Raw genomic sequence first — 14,675 nt, forward strand, 5'->3', positions numbered from 1 at the left:
TACTGTTCTGAATAACTCCTATCTCTGATTTTCTGTTAGCAATCTCCCTCTTGCAGCCAATTATGGTGATTTTCAGGCTTTGGGACAATAATATGTCTTTTTTCCTCACACCATAATTGGGAATCTCTGGTTTATAGGAAAGAAACATAGAGGGGTGTTGTTTTTTAAGAAAGTTAAAAAAAAAAAAAAGAAAGAAAGAAAAAAAAAACTTGTGTAGATTTAGAACAATTTTCTAAAAAGATTTATGTAAGGATTTTACTATTACAGGTATGTATATATGTATATGTGTATATATGTGTATGTACAGACACACATTTATAATGAGTGTATATCTGTATGCACATATATTGTATAATATATATGTATATGTTATGTGCATGTATTATATGTGTTTGTCTATATATACAATATAACAGCTATATATCTGTGTATCTCTATATACATGTATTTGTATCAATATATTTAATTGTATATATAAAATTATACATATGCAAAATAGAGCATTGTCTATGGAAATTATATATGTATATGTGGAATGTATGTGTATATGTAGGATATATATGTGCATACATATATACACATTTTTTAACAATGCCCTAAGGCACTTAGTATATATCTGTGTATACACATAGCTACACACATGTGTACATTGTATACACAGCTACATATGTGTGTACTTGACTGTTTTATATGTAAGTACATGTTACACATATATGCATATGTATAGGTATATTTTAAATATTTTTATAAATACATACAAACAGTCCATGGACGAGTAATCATCTCAGGGGATAGAGCAATGGGCCTGAAGTCAAGAAGAGGGGAAATCAAATCTATTCTCAAACACTTCCTTGCTATGTGGCCCCAGGCAAGTCCCTTAAGCTTTATTTTGTTTATTCATTACTATAAAATGTCAATAATATACCTAACTCTAAGGGTTGTTGTGAAAATTAAATGAGATAGTATTTGTAAAACATTTAGCACATAGTACCATGTAAATATTAGCTATTATTAAATATCATTATTATATTTATGTACATATATATACATTATGTATATGTTTTGTATATATGTATATATAAATACACAGAATATCCCCAAAGCTTTATTGCCATTCTAAGCTTTAAACAGCTCAGTTTCCACATTGAGAGTTTTCTATCACAGGCAGCTAAATGATGCAGTAGATAAAACATCAGCCTCAGAATCAGAAGGACCTGAGTTCAAATATGACTTCAGATACCTAATATTTACTAGCTGTGTGACCTTGGACAAGTCACTTAACTCTAATACATGCAAAAACAAATAAAATAAAGGGGGTGGAATTATAGATCTGTCCTAAATAAATATAGGATAGCCCTATATCACAATGCCTCTCCAGATGTTTATATCATTATAATATAATAATCACCATTATTCTTTTTATGATCTATAGCTATTAACCAGACTTGTAGAATAGTCAAGTACTATCATGGCTTTGATTTTCTCTATGGAAACTCCTCTATTTCCTTGTAGTGGAGTTTAATCAAAAAGAGTTCTGCTATTCTAAATTACCATTCTAAGAACTGTCTAATTCATTTCAATCTTGTCTAGTTCAATAGATGTTTACTCAATGAATAAACTAATATTTATTAAGTTCCAGGCACTGTGCTAGGCCCTAGAAACACCAAGATTAAAACAAAACAACATCTGTCCTCAAGTAATTTAATTCTATCAGAGGAGAAAATACGTACCTATAAAAACATATACAAGAGAAATATAAAATGACTAATTGGTAGGAGTTTTGTTGTTTAGTCAATTAGTAGAGCCCTACTCTTCCTACCCCATTTGGGATTTTCTTGGCAAAGATACTGGAGTGGCTTGCTATTTCCTTCTCTAGCTCATTTTGTAGATGGGGAAACTGAGTCAAACAGGGTTAAGTGATCTGCCCAGCATCACAAAGCTAGTCCAGGCCAAATTTGAACTCAGGTCGTCCTGATTCTGAATCCAGCACTCCACCTAGCAGCCTTCATAGAGGAAAGACTCTAGAAACCAAAGTGATTAGGAAAGGCTTAATGTAGATGGTGGCACTTATCTTGAGTTTTGAAGGAAACTGTTTTTCTAAGAGAACAGGCAAGGAAGGAGTGTTCCAAGCATGGGGGTACATTCCATTCAAAGGCATGGAAACAATCATTTGTAAGAAACAAGAAAGCCAATTTGCCTGGAGCAAAAGGTGAATAAAGAAGAGAAATATATAATAAGTCTACAAAGGCAGACTGGAGTCAGGTTCTAAAGAGCTTTAAATACTCAGTAGAAGCATTTATATGTGATCCCAGAGTTAACAATGAGTAATTGAAGTTCATTAAGTGACATGATCAGAACATTGAATAAAACCACTCTGGCAATTGTGTTTAAGATGGAGTAGAGAGGAGAGACTTAAGACAGAAAAATTAGTTAGGAAACTTTTATACTATAAGTGAGAAGTGATGAAAGCCTGAAATGGTATACTAGCTATGTGGCGGAAGAGCATTTAAATGCATTAGATGTAAAGGTAGAAACAGCAAGATTTAGATATGGATTGAAAATGGGAAGGTGAAGGATAATAACTGAGGATGAGAATCTAGGGGATTGGAAAGAGAGAGGTTCATAAAAGGAATTTCAGAAAAAGTATTTCTGATATGTTGAGGTTGAGATGACTATAGGACAACCAGATATTACTAGTGAGCAGTTTGGAAACTGGAGTGCTGGACAGAGACTAAGACAAGTAGTCATATGTGCATAGGGATGAATATTTTAAAAACAAAAGTATTCACTTTGTTAGGCACTGAATATATCCAATTTGAGATCCAATTAATTTGGAATTGGAAGGAGTAATTCTGAAAGCAATAGGATCCATGCATTAAAATATGTGAAATATCTTCAAATATTAAATATTGTATTCTCCAGCAAAATCTGAGCACTAAGTTAGTTTATTTAATAGAATAGTTTCCTTCTATCCTTCTTTCCCACAACTCCACAGGCTCCATGATGTTATGAAGAAAAGAGATGAGGCTTACTTACCTCTTCTATCCTTGATGTCCCCTTCAGGGAAGACATCCTCACCTTCAAGGCTTCTCTTGTCTAAAACCAAAGGAAAAACCAATTGTTAGCAGTAATTGTCTACTGGAAAGCCTAGGGAAGAGTAAAACTCACAAGACTCAAATGTACCCCATTTCAATTTGAGTAAAAGAACTCTAGATTTATGCTCACATGCAATTGGTGGTTATGTAACTATTAATCAAAAAGAATTTCTCTCTCTCCCCCAACTCTCTTTCCTTCTCCCAATTTCCTCCCCCAACTATATTTAGGTTTTGTTTGCTCACTTCTGAATTTTTGAAGAAATTGAATCCACTGTATGAAGCAGGCAAAGTTTACCTTTTGATCCAGAATGGTTCCAAACAGCAAGATGAAGAACCCCTAGGATAATGATCAACATGTTTAAGAACAATCTCCCAGATATGTTCCCTTCTGATTTCTCCCAGAATCATCACTTGGACAATACAACTGGAGCTTTGGTCCAGGACACAAAAATTTAGAGGGTGCAATTAATTCAAATAAGGACATTCAAAGAAAGTGCAACATAATTTGTTGCATTTCTAGGTCAACATCAACTGCAGCCCTTCAACAGTATAGAGACAACAATGTTTAATACTTTACTTACAAGAAAAATAGGAAGCTAGTAAATAACAAGCATTGTTAATCATACCCATCTGTAAACTATTTTAGTAACTAATTCCCCTCCTACTTAACTAAATTTGCTTTAATTACCTCTCATATTATTTTCATATCATAAATTACAAAGTTGATTTGTGGGTATGCATTTAGAACTACTTGCCCCAGGCATCAAAATTTCTAAATTCATGGCTCTGGGATTAAGATTCACAGAACTTTTTTTAAAGTATCTGCAAGGAAAATATTAACCAGAATTTACATATCATTTGCTAAATCAAAAAAGTGTGTTTTTTTTTCCTTTCAGTCTATCTTTATTACTATAATAGAGTAATTTCTTTCCTGGCTATAATTGCTATTATTATAGTATATCATGTTATGTTATGTTATGATGTATCCTATTACATTGTATTATGCTACAAATTACATATAATATGTTTTACTTCTTTGTTTTACCTTTTGTGATCTTATTTCATATGATTTCATATATATAAAGTTTTAATATTGAATATATATGCATATGAAAGAGAGAAAGAGAGAAGAGGGAGAAAAGGGAGAAAGAGTAGAAGAAAGATGGAGGGAGAGAGACAGAGAGAAATAGGAAGTTTTGGACAAGTATTCAATATTATTAAATGTGGGGCATCAGGAGAAGGCTTATACATTTGTTTTTTCCCAGAGCTGACAATAATTTTCAATTATTAAGTGAAGGATTAGGAACTGAATCTTATGGTGAAGAGTAGCATAGGTGCCAATGAGAGTTGAGATATTCATCCCTTCATTCAATAAACCTTGTTGAATACTTATTATGTACTAGGCATTATGCTAAATGCTGGGAAAGAAACAGTCCTTACCTTCAAGAAGCTTAAATTCTATTGGGAGGAAATAGCATATATGTAGAAAATTAAATATAAAATATGTGTTGAGGAGACAATATACTCCATTCCATGCATTAGGGGCAGACTGTACAAAGGTATGGAGATGGTGAATAAAAAGTCATATATGGAAAATTAACCAGTTTAGCTAGAACAAATTGGAAGAAGGAAAGTAATATGAAATAAGTTTGGAAAGGTAGGGAGATACATATTGCAAAAGGCTTATAAAAGATGCCGGGAATAAAGTAGGTTTTATAATAATGCTTAATTTACAATTATTCTCTCATTTGATGCTCACAACAACCCCTGGGAGGCAGATACTGTTATTATCCCCATATAATAGATGAGGGAACTGGGGCAAACAAGGTCAGGTGACTTGGCCAAGGTCACACAATTATTAAATGTCTGAGATTAAATTTGAATTCAAATCTTCCTGACTCCTGGTGCAGAATTCTATACTGAGTCACCAGTTGCATCTGTAGTTCTAACATTAGAGAGAAATAATATCTATTTGAGAAAATGGAAGATCACAGCCAAGTGGAAGAAGGAAAGAACTAAGCAAAGACATCCTCAGTTATTAAATACCCACCATTACAACTGATAAAGTTATTTTGGACTACATCCCCAGTTTGTCTCACTCACCTGGAAAGCATTGAGTAAGGAGAAGATGATGTGGAACACTAAGGAGCTGCTGTCTATTAGGGTGGCTATTCCAAACCCCCAGCTCAGTCCCAGCAGTGGGGTAAGGATAGCAACATTCTTACTGATCCTCATAATGGTCACCATATCCTGAGACTTGGAGCTTCCAATAGAAGGCCTTCGAGTGTTGACAGCCACAACAAATACCACAATCAGATTTACTGCCACAATGGTCAGGGCTGGAATGACAAAGGCTAGAAGAGCTCTGGAGTCATCCCAGTTGAGCCAGCAGGCCTGGGCCCTCACATAACCTTTTCTTGGTTCTGTAACAGAAACTGTAATGGCAGCAATGACCAGGGGGCACCCGTAGCCCACCGAAAAGGCTACGGCCATCATAGTGGACTTCATCATCCGGCGGAACACGATCAGTATTCCATAGAGGATGAGGAGGGCTTTGATCAGCATCCAGAAGAACAGAGAAAGGTAGAAGTAGTGACTGAAAAATGTCACCGTTACACACCAGCCATAACTCCGCGCTGCGCCATCAAAGAATGATGCGACAATGAACCAAATGTTGGCAATCAGGAGGGACATGGAGATGTTCACAATGCAGACATGACGCATGTAGGAGATCTCTGTCACCGTCACCTGGGACCACACTGTGATTTCAATGATCAGACAAAGAATAAGGCTCAAGATGGAGATGCTGAGACCAATGCAGGTAATGTAATCCAGAGTTTTATTGGGAAAGGTCTTGGGGGACATCAGAATGGAGAAGGACATCAGCAGGTTGGTGTAATTGCAGCGGCAAGAGGCTTTATCCATAACATCCATTGTTGTTTCACAAGCTTCCTCAACCCACCTTCTCTTGTCAGAGTGCCAGCCCACACACTGAGCTTTAGCACTGTGGGATTTATTGATCTTTTCAAAAGTGAGGAAGACTTGTTTCAGCCTTTTTGGCAGGATCACTGAGAGAACTAGTCCATTCACCTGTCTGGAAAGGCTCTCATTTTGCAAATGAGCTTCTTCCAAAATTCGCCCCAGGGTTGGGAAAGCAATACTAATGGCCTGGGAGGCAGCAGGGAGTTTCCGTAGCTCTTTCCAGGGGATGAACACTGTCCCCTGTACATTCTCCTCATCACTGGGCACCCTCATGGAGAAATTAAAACTCTTCCCTTGGGTGTTTTGATTGATTCTGAAGCCTTTGGTCTGAATAAAGGGCTCATTCACAATATTCTCAGGCTCATCACTGATATTGAGATTCTCTGCAAATGAATTGACTGACTTGAGCAAAACTGAACTAGTATTTCTTTCAGGAATGAAGGCCCAATTTGAGATGGCTGATCTGTTGAGGACATGGTTAGCCATCGTGCTGAAACTCTGCCAAAGGAGATTAGAGATAATTAATAATAATAATATTAAATCATACTACCAACTTCACAGATATTATATCTTTTGAGTTTCAGAATAACTCTGTGAAAGTCAAGCTAAGCATTATTGTCATCCATTTCCATTTTAAAGGTAACAAAGATAATTGAGATCTGCTAAATTTATGTGACCTAACCATATCCCATGTCCAGTAAGGACTGATCTTAATCTGATCATAAAAGATTCATAAAATTACAGGTCTATGGGCAGCTAGTTGGTACAGTGGATAGAGCACCAGCCCTGAAGTCAGGAGGACCTGAGTTCAAATGTGGTCTTAGACACTTACCATTTCCTAGCTGTGTGACCCTGTATAAGTCATTTAACACCAATTCCTCAGTAAAAAGCAAAAAATAAAAATAAAAAAAAGATTACAGGTTTAAAAGTAATAGATCAGAAGCCACTCTGTCTAGCCCTGTTATTTGAAAACCAAGGAAACTGAGGCTCAGTGAGACTATTCGCTCAGGTCATACAGGTAGTAGAAAGACCTCTGATTGAAAGTTCAGCCAGCACTCTCACTACCTCTTGGTCCAGGTCTTTCTCCCCCAATAAAATCATATTTAAAAACAAAACTATGGCATATCTCCCTTCTAAACCCTATCAGTGATTTTTAGCATTCCCTATGGCAACAGAGGAAGAAAATCCCAAATATCCAAAGTATGAGTTGTGGTCTGTTCCATTGGAGGGAATGCCAACTTCATGAAATTATGGATGCCCTAGAGAATTGAGAGAATCCTTTCAAGTAGCCAAATTCTGTTGGGGAGTGATTTCTTTTTTAATCACTGGTCTAAAAGACCTTTTGGTCTAAGAATTCCCTATTAAAATATAAATTTGATTGGGAGAAGTTATAACAAACTGTTATCAATGCATACCTTATTAGGGATTTCTTTCCAAATATCACAGAAGACTGAGACACCGAGACCTAATGGAATGCTGGAATATAAGATAGATCCCTGGGGGCAGAGAGCAAGTTTGAGTCTAGGTGCAAAAAGGAGAAGGATAAGAGGCTATTAAAAGCCAACCAATTTTTGTTGTTGTTGTTCAGTTTTTTCAGCTCTTCCTACTTTTCATGACCCAATCTGGGTTTGTTTTGATGAATTTTTGGAAAAGACACTGGACTGATAAGCCATGTTTTTTTCCATCTCATTTTACAGATAACTTGCTCTGTAAGTGTCTAAAGCCAGATTTGAACTCAGGAAAATGAGTCTTCCTGACTTCAGGCCCTGCACTCTCTCCAATACACTACTTACTATGTGCTCTTCTAAAAAATATAGTTGATAATATTTTACTACAAAGAAAAATTATACCTGCATCTTCCTCCGGTTGATGTTTGAAGATAATTGTGTGGATATGTTTTTCAGCAATTCAACTATGAAGGCAATATTTCCAGATGTAACTTCTGAAGATCTCACACTATTGATTATACAAGCATAATCATCTGGACACTTCTTCTGGATGCCTTCAACTGCTGACTCAATGAACTCTTCATTAGATGGACTTAATAATACATCTGAAGAAAACCGTGAACTACCACTTAAGCTTGGTTCATATATTGAAATTCCATTAGTCTCCTATAAAAAAAAAAAAAGCCCACAGAAACAGTCATTGCATTCTGTAGAAAAGAGGCTTTACTAAAATCTAAGGTTCTCTTATTGGTATTTGATTGCCATTATTAGACACCCCTAAAAAATCACATTTTTGCTGGGACACAAAATCAGACTGAGATTAGGCAATATCTCTGTGATCACCTAAAAGGTTCTGAACAATTCTTAAAATGAAATTAATTAATACAATGGTTTCATATCATTATTTTGTATTCATATTTTAGGAGAGGGAAAGAAAGATAAAATTGAAAACATAATTATTGGGTGTAATAACTTCCAAAAAAATTGGAAATTTAATCTGGTTCACCTTCTCTTTAAAATTATCTCCAATCCATCCTGAATATATATCTTGTTTGTACATAATTGTGTGTTTTTTCTCCCTTTAGACTGTAAGTTTCTTATAGCCAGGTCTGGTGTTGTTTGTTCATTTGGTCTTTCTGAGTACAGGGCCTGTCACATAATCATAATTTAATAAAAGCTTATTCACTCATTAACTTGATATCTCACTTCAATACTTCCTAGATACATGATTTCATGTGGGTGCTCCCTCCATCAACAGCCATCACCACGCCATATTGTTTCAGAGGTTCTTGTAACCAAAATAAATCATCATCCTGTGGTCAGTTCTGTGGTAATGACTCTCTGACATCAGATTTTTAAAAATGTCTATTGTTTCCCCATTCACTCATGAATATTAATAGTGTCAAAGACTTTTTAAAATTCTTTATGCCTTATACCTTATGATTGGACATATTCATATCCAGCAGCTATCCTTGCTGTAGTATCAGAAAATGAAGTAGGGAGACTCAGTGCTTCAACAGAATATGCAGAGTCTGGGGGGAGTGGAAGAAATGGGCTGACTGGTGATACCTGACTATAAAGATATAAAATAGATCTTACTTTCTGCATCCCTCTGAGGTATCTAGTCTCTTGTTCCACGCTCAAAGAAAGCATAAAAATATGTTAATTGATTCAGTATTCTTGTCAAGCTATCTGGCAATGTATAATGTGCGTTATAAAACAGATGAAACAACCCTTTCATCCTAATGATCCCCACACTAAAACTATATCCAAAGGATGTTATTAAAGGGAAGAATGGGGAAAGAGACTTCTCTGTGCAAAAATATTCATAGAAACAAAAGACTATTTTATTTGTAAGAGCAAAAAAACTATACATAGTCTACCTGCCCAAATATTCAAAATTAACTAAACAGATATTAGCATATGAAATACTATTGTTCCCTAAGGAAAGACAAATATTAAAAACAAAAAGAAATATAGGAAGATATAAAAGAAGAGGCAAAGCAAAGAAAGCAGTATCAAAATAATAACATACACAATATTGTTCATAGGGATTACAATGCTTTTGGTAGCTGGAAAAAAAAAGTAGCATTTAAAGGTCATGAGTTCCTTCAACTCCACCAGCCATTTTAAGTTTTGCTCCTGAGTTGTTTAACATGGTACTATAAGGGTTTTGAAACCCCTTTTAATTTGTTCAACTAGGTTTATTTATTACAAGGAAAGTGTTTTTTTTTAAGAATTGGAATTAGTGATAGCCCCAAAAAAGGAGGGGAAAAGAAAAGTCACTGAAAAATTTTTCTTATATGCACAGAGATTGAGAAGATACAATTGAGGATAGCTTTGGAACCAATATGTTGAAGTTATTATATACTTTAAAAAAACAAGCTAAAAAAACAATAATGATTCCATATACAATCTTTTTTTATTTTCTTTGCCTATGGAAATAGTTGTGACTGTGTTTGTTAAGTTCAGAAAACAACAAAGAAAAATTATTTAGAAAAGAATCATCTCACCACAGTTCCTTGGACACTTCAGCTCAGTGAGGTCTCTGAGATCATTTGGAGAAGTCACAAAAGTATGTTTCTCAATTCCTTTGCCTTTTGTCTGTTAAATGTTTCCTATTTATCCTGAATATAGTTTGCTTTGTGTGTGTAAAATACATACATATATATATTTATACACACACATACACACACACTAGATGTAATATTTTATCTTCTTTTTAAAAACTATTCCTGGCCCAAAGTTCCACCCTGTCCCCCACCCAACTGATACCCCAAATAAAGAGGTTTCTTTTTTTAGTTGAAGACTTTGATCAATCATCCATCCATCTACCTATGCATTTAATGTAATATATACATTATATATAAATATGATGTAAGTTGTATGACTCCAAACAATTCATATATACAGATGTATATACACACATATCACATACATGCACACATGTATACATAGGTGCATATATGTGCTTATAGGTATGTATTGTGATCTTATGTGCATGCATGTATGCATATGTGTGTTTATATGCATGTCATTTTTCAGTCATTATCTGACTCTTTCTTGGCAAAAATACTAAAGTGGGTTTGCCATTTCTTTCTCCAGCTCATTTTCAAATAAGGAAACTGAGGCAAGCAATGTGAAATGACTTGCCCAGAGTCACACAGCTAGAAAGTGTCTACAGCCAAACTTGAACTTGGGAAGATGAATCTTCCTGAATACAGGCCCAGAACTCTATCCACTGAGACACCTCGCTGTTCCAGGAAAAAAAAAAACAAGTCTATATACTTCTCCATTTTCAGATTCTTTTTTGAAAGCAAATTTTGACAGCAAGAAATTTAAGCAAATTTTGATGGCAAGAAATCTAATTTAGTGGCTAAAGAATGAAGAAGAGGCCTGCTCAAGAAGGAAAGAAAGAAGAATTTGGACATTTAGGGATAGCTGTGGGATAGGCATGAAAGGATTGTTATATAACAAACTTTATGTCAAGATTTTTCCTAAATAATAATTGTAACTAACATATAATTAGGGTTTTAAGATTTCCAAAATACTTTACATATGTTTTGTCATTTGGTAGTCACTAGTTCTTTCCAACTATTAAAAGTAGGTACCATTAATATTCACATTTTACAGATAAGAAAGCAGAGCATGAGAGAAGTCAAATGAATTGCCCAGAGTCCCATAGCTAATAAGTACCTGAGGAAGGATTCAAATTCAGGACATTCTGACAAAAGGTCCAGGGCTATATTGGACATACTATATACATTGTGGACATAACAGGTCAGGTAGCCTTCCAATGGAGTACTAGACTGAGACCATCTGAAATATCTCTATAGATAGAAATATTTATCAAAGCTTATCTATGCTTCACAAAAACCATTATCCCCCCAGATTGGTAAGGTCAGCTTCCTCCCACCAACCTCTTAGCAATACCTTTGCATTCACCCATACCCAATAATGTAACAAATGTACCATCACCTGAAAAAGTGTTTGGACAGTTAGACTCGTGCATGTTTCATTGGATTTTTGCCACCTTTTGTTATTACATGTGAATCCTATTTCTCCATGGAAGGGATTCTCACAGAACTGTTTGCAGTGGGAGCCATTCATACAGTTGCCTTGACATTGCCCTGAGGAGAAAGAAGTGAAACCCAACCAGCATTATCATGGACCAGGCAGGTAGCTATTTTCACCTGATCTCCAAGGCACTGTAAGATACCAGTCAGATAATCCCTGTACAACTTCAGCTGTAGGAGAAAGCTATCTTATAATAGCCCTCACTTATATAGCTTTCCAAAAGTCCCAGTCTTTTACCATGTACATTACCTCACTTGAACCTAACAACCCACCCTTTCAAGTAGGTGTTAACAGGTATTATTATCCCCAGATTACAGATGTGAAAACTAATGCTCAGAGAAGTTGGGATGTCCATAGGTACATGGCTAGAAAGATCAGAGGTGAAATTTGAACATAGATTTTTCTAACTCCAAGTCTAGAACTTTTTTTCTTATGAAACTTCTCCAACTAAATAAGGCATTGGATTCCTTACTTTGCATTTTATTTTTCTAATTACAAGGCTAAATTGTACTAGTGTAAACATTTTCCTTTCTGCCAACCAACTAACTAGGTGGGCTTAGGAGTTGCTGAAGACATGCAGAAGCAAGAAAAAGAAAACAATGTCTTTTCGGTATTTCTGTCATTGTAGCAGTTGTTCTTTCTCATCTCATAGTTTGAAGAGACCTCAGAGATTATACAGGAATCCTTTATACAATGTCCAGAACAGTTAGTTGTTCAGCTTATACCTGAAAACCTCCAAGGAGAGGGAACTCACTACTCTATGAATTATAATAATCATAATAGCTAACATTTATGAGATAGGTACTGTACTAAGTATTTTGCAATTATTTTCTATTTTGATCCTTAAAACAATCCTGAGAAATAGGTGCTACTATTATTCCTATCTTATAAATGAGGAAACTGAGGCAAACAGAGGTTAAATGAGCTGCCCAGGGAAGTGTCCAAGCTCAAATTTAAACTCGGCTCTTCCTAACTCTACACCCAACACGCTATCCATTGCACCACCTACCTGACCCAATTATTCTATTTCCAGACAGCTCTGATTGTCAGAAAAGTTTTCCTTTGACCTAGTTGAAACTTGTCTGTGTAATTTGCAAACCTCTATGGCTGTTATAACAAAATAATAACATTATTTTGCAAACTACTTTACTTCAGAACAATCTTGGGAAATAGAACAAATCTAATTTGGAACAAGTCTTATCTGGAAGCCCTTCAAATGCTTGAAGATAGTGATGATTTTCCTACCAAGTTTTCTTTTCTCCAGGCTAAATTCCCAATTCCATCAGCTGATCCAAATATGATACAGCCTTTAATGCTCTCATAGTCTAAGTAACCCTCCCCTGGATATAATCTAACTTATCAACAACAGTTCTAAAATGTGGCAGATGTGTTGCAAGCAAGGCATGCAACATTAGTCCTGGTCATTGTGAATTTATTAACATAATTAATATTATTGAGGTGTTTTGCTACTGTATGTTACATTCTTAATGAATACTAACCTTGCAGATCACTAAAAGCCCTAGATATTTTTTTACATTATTTCCTAGACACATTTTCCTTTCCCCTGATTCAATATAAGTGCAGATAGTTCTTTAAATGGAAGTATGGGATCTTATATTTATCTTTAAAGGCTTTCTTGCTCTTAGATCCAGCCTATTTCTAGATTGCTAACATCTTTCTTTTCCCTATAATCCTCTCTTCTTCTTACCTTCCCTATCACTGTTGAGGATACCACCATCCTCCTACTTACTCAGGCTCACAACCTGGATGTCATCCTTATATCCTAACTTTAACTCATCCCCTCTCCTCCCAATCCAATCTGCTGCCAAGTTCTATTGTTTCCACCTTCACATCTTTTCTATATGTTGCTCTCTTTCTTCTGATACTTACACCACTTTGGTACTGGCCCTCATCATCTCACACCTGGACTATGCAATCATTTTTGATTATTTCATCCCATTCTTTCCATTCAATTGTCAAAGGGATCTTCCTAAAGCACAGATCAGATCATGTCAAAACCTTACACATGTCCCCTCTCAGGAGACTCCAATGACTCCCTGTTACCGCTAATATCAAATATAAAATCCTGTTTGGCTTTTAAAGCTATTTATAACCTGACTCCTTTCTAACTTTCCAATCTTCTTATACCTTATACTGCCTTCAGCATATTCTTGATCTGGTGATTCTAGTGATCTTGCTGCTCCTTGCAAATGACACTATATCTTCTGACTTTATGCATTTTTATTGGATGTCTCTCTTGCTGGTAATTTTCTCCTTTATCTCTACATTCTCACTTTCTTCAGTTCAGTTCAGTTCAGTTCAGTCTTTTATTTGTCATATCCAACATTCTGTGACTCCATTTGAGGTTTTCTTGGCAAAGATAGTGCAGTGATTTGCCATTTCCTTCTCCAGCTGATTTTACATATAAGAACACTGAGGCAAACAGAGTTAAGTGATTTGCCCAGGGTCACATAGCTAGGTAAGTGTTGAGGCCAACTTTGAGCTCAGGAAGATGAAACTTCCTGATTCCTGAACTGATACTCTAGGCCACCTAGCTTCCTTCAAGTCTCAGTTTAAAATCCTGTTTTCTTCAAGAAACCTTTTCTAATCCTTAATTTTGTTTCTTCTCTTTTAGAATACTTCTTCTTATTCACAAACATGCTTTTTTTTTTATAAACAATCATTTGCATGTTATCTCTTCCATTGGACTATGAGCTCCCAGCAAATAGGGATGGTTTTCTTTTGTATTTCTATCTAGTGCTTAGCACAATAACAGGCTCTTAATAACCACTTAATAAATACTTCTTGACTTGATTTTTCAGATTTTTACTTTAATATCCACAATACTAATTCTGATTCTAGGCTCTGTCAAAAAAATCTGAAAATTACGGTATCTGTATCTTCTTCCAAGTCATACATAAAAAATGTGGAACAGTACAAATCCAAAGACAAATCCTTCAGTCAATCCATTAATCTTTCTTCTGGTTAATAATGATCTCTCTGTGTATGTGTGTGTTAGTGTGTGTCCATCATCTATTTATTTATCTATCTATCCATCTATCCCTCCAACTAT

At 35.4% G+C, this 14,675-nt stretch overlaps 1 protein-coding gene across 1 annotated transcript in view; it reads right to left on the reverse strand.

Annotated features, from left to right (window-relative positions):
• Positions 1-14,675, reverse strand: part of ADGRF4 (adhesion G protein-coupled receptor F4) — a 38,537-nt gene that overhangs the window by 8,798 nt on the left and 15,064 nt on the right. The window contains exons 6-10 of the mRNA XM_031964738.1: positions 11,504-11,655; positions 7,928-8,191; positions 5,199-6,575; positions 3,391-3,432; positions 3,037-3,096 (exon numbers count right to left, since the gene is read on the reverse strand). Coding sequence (XP_031820598.1) covers positions 3,037-3,096; positions 3,391-3,432; positions 5,199-6,575; positions 7,928-8,191; positions 11,504-11,655 — 1,895 coding nt within the window. The remainder of the gene's footprint in view (positions 1-3,036; positions 3,097-3,390; positions 3,433-5,198; positions 6,576-7,927; positions 8,192-11,503; positions 11,656-14,675) is intronic.

Source organism: Sarcophilus harrisii, chromosome 4, assembly GCF_902635505.1.
Source record: "Sarcophilus harrisii chromosome 4, mSarHar1.11, whole genome shotgun sequence".
Lineage (NCBI taxonomy): Eukaryota > Metazoa > Chordata > Mammalia > Dasyuromorphia > Dasyuridae > Sarcophilus > Sarcophilus harrisii.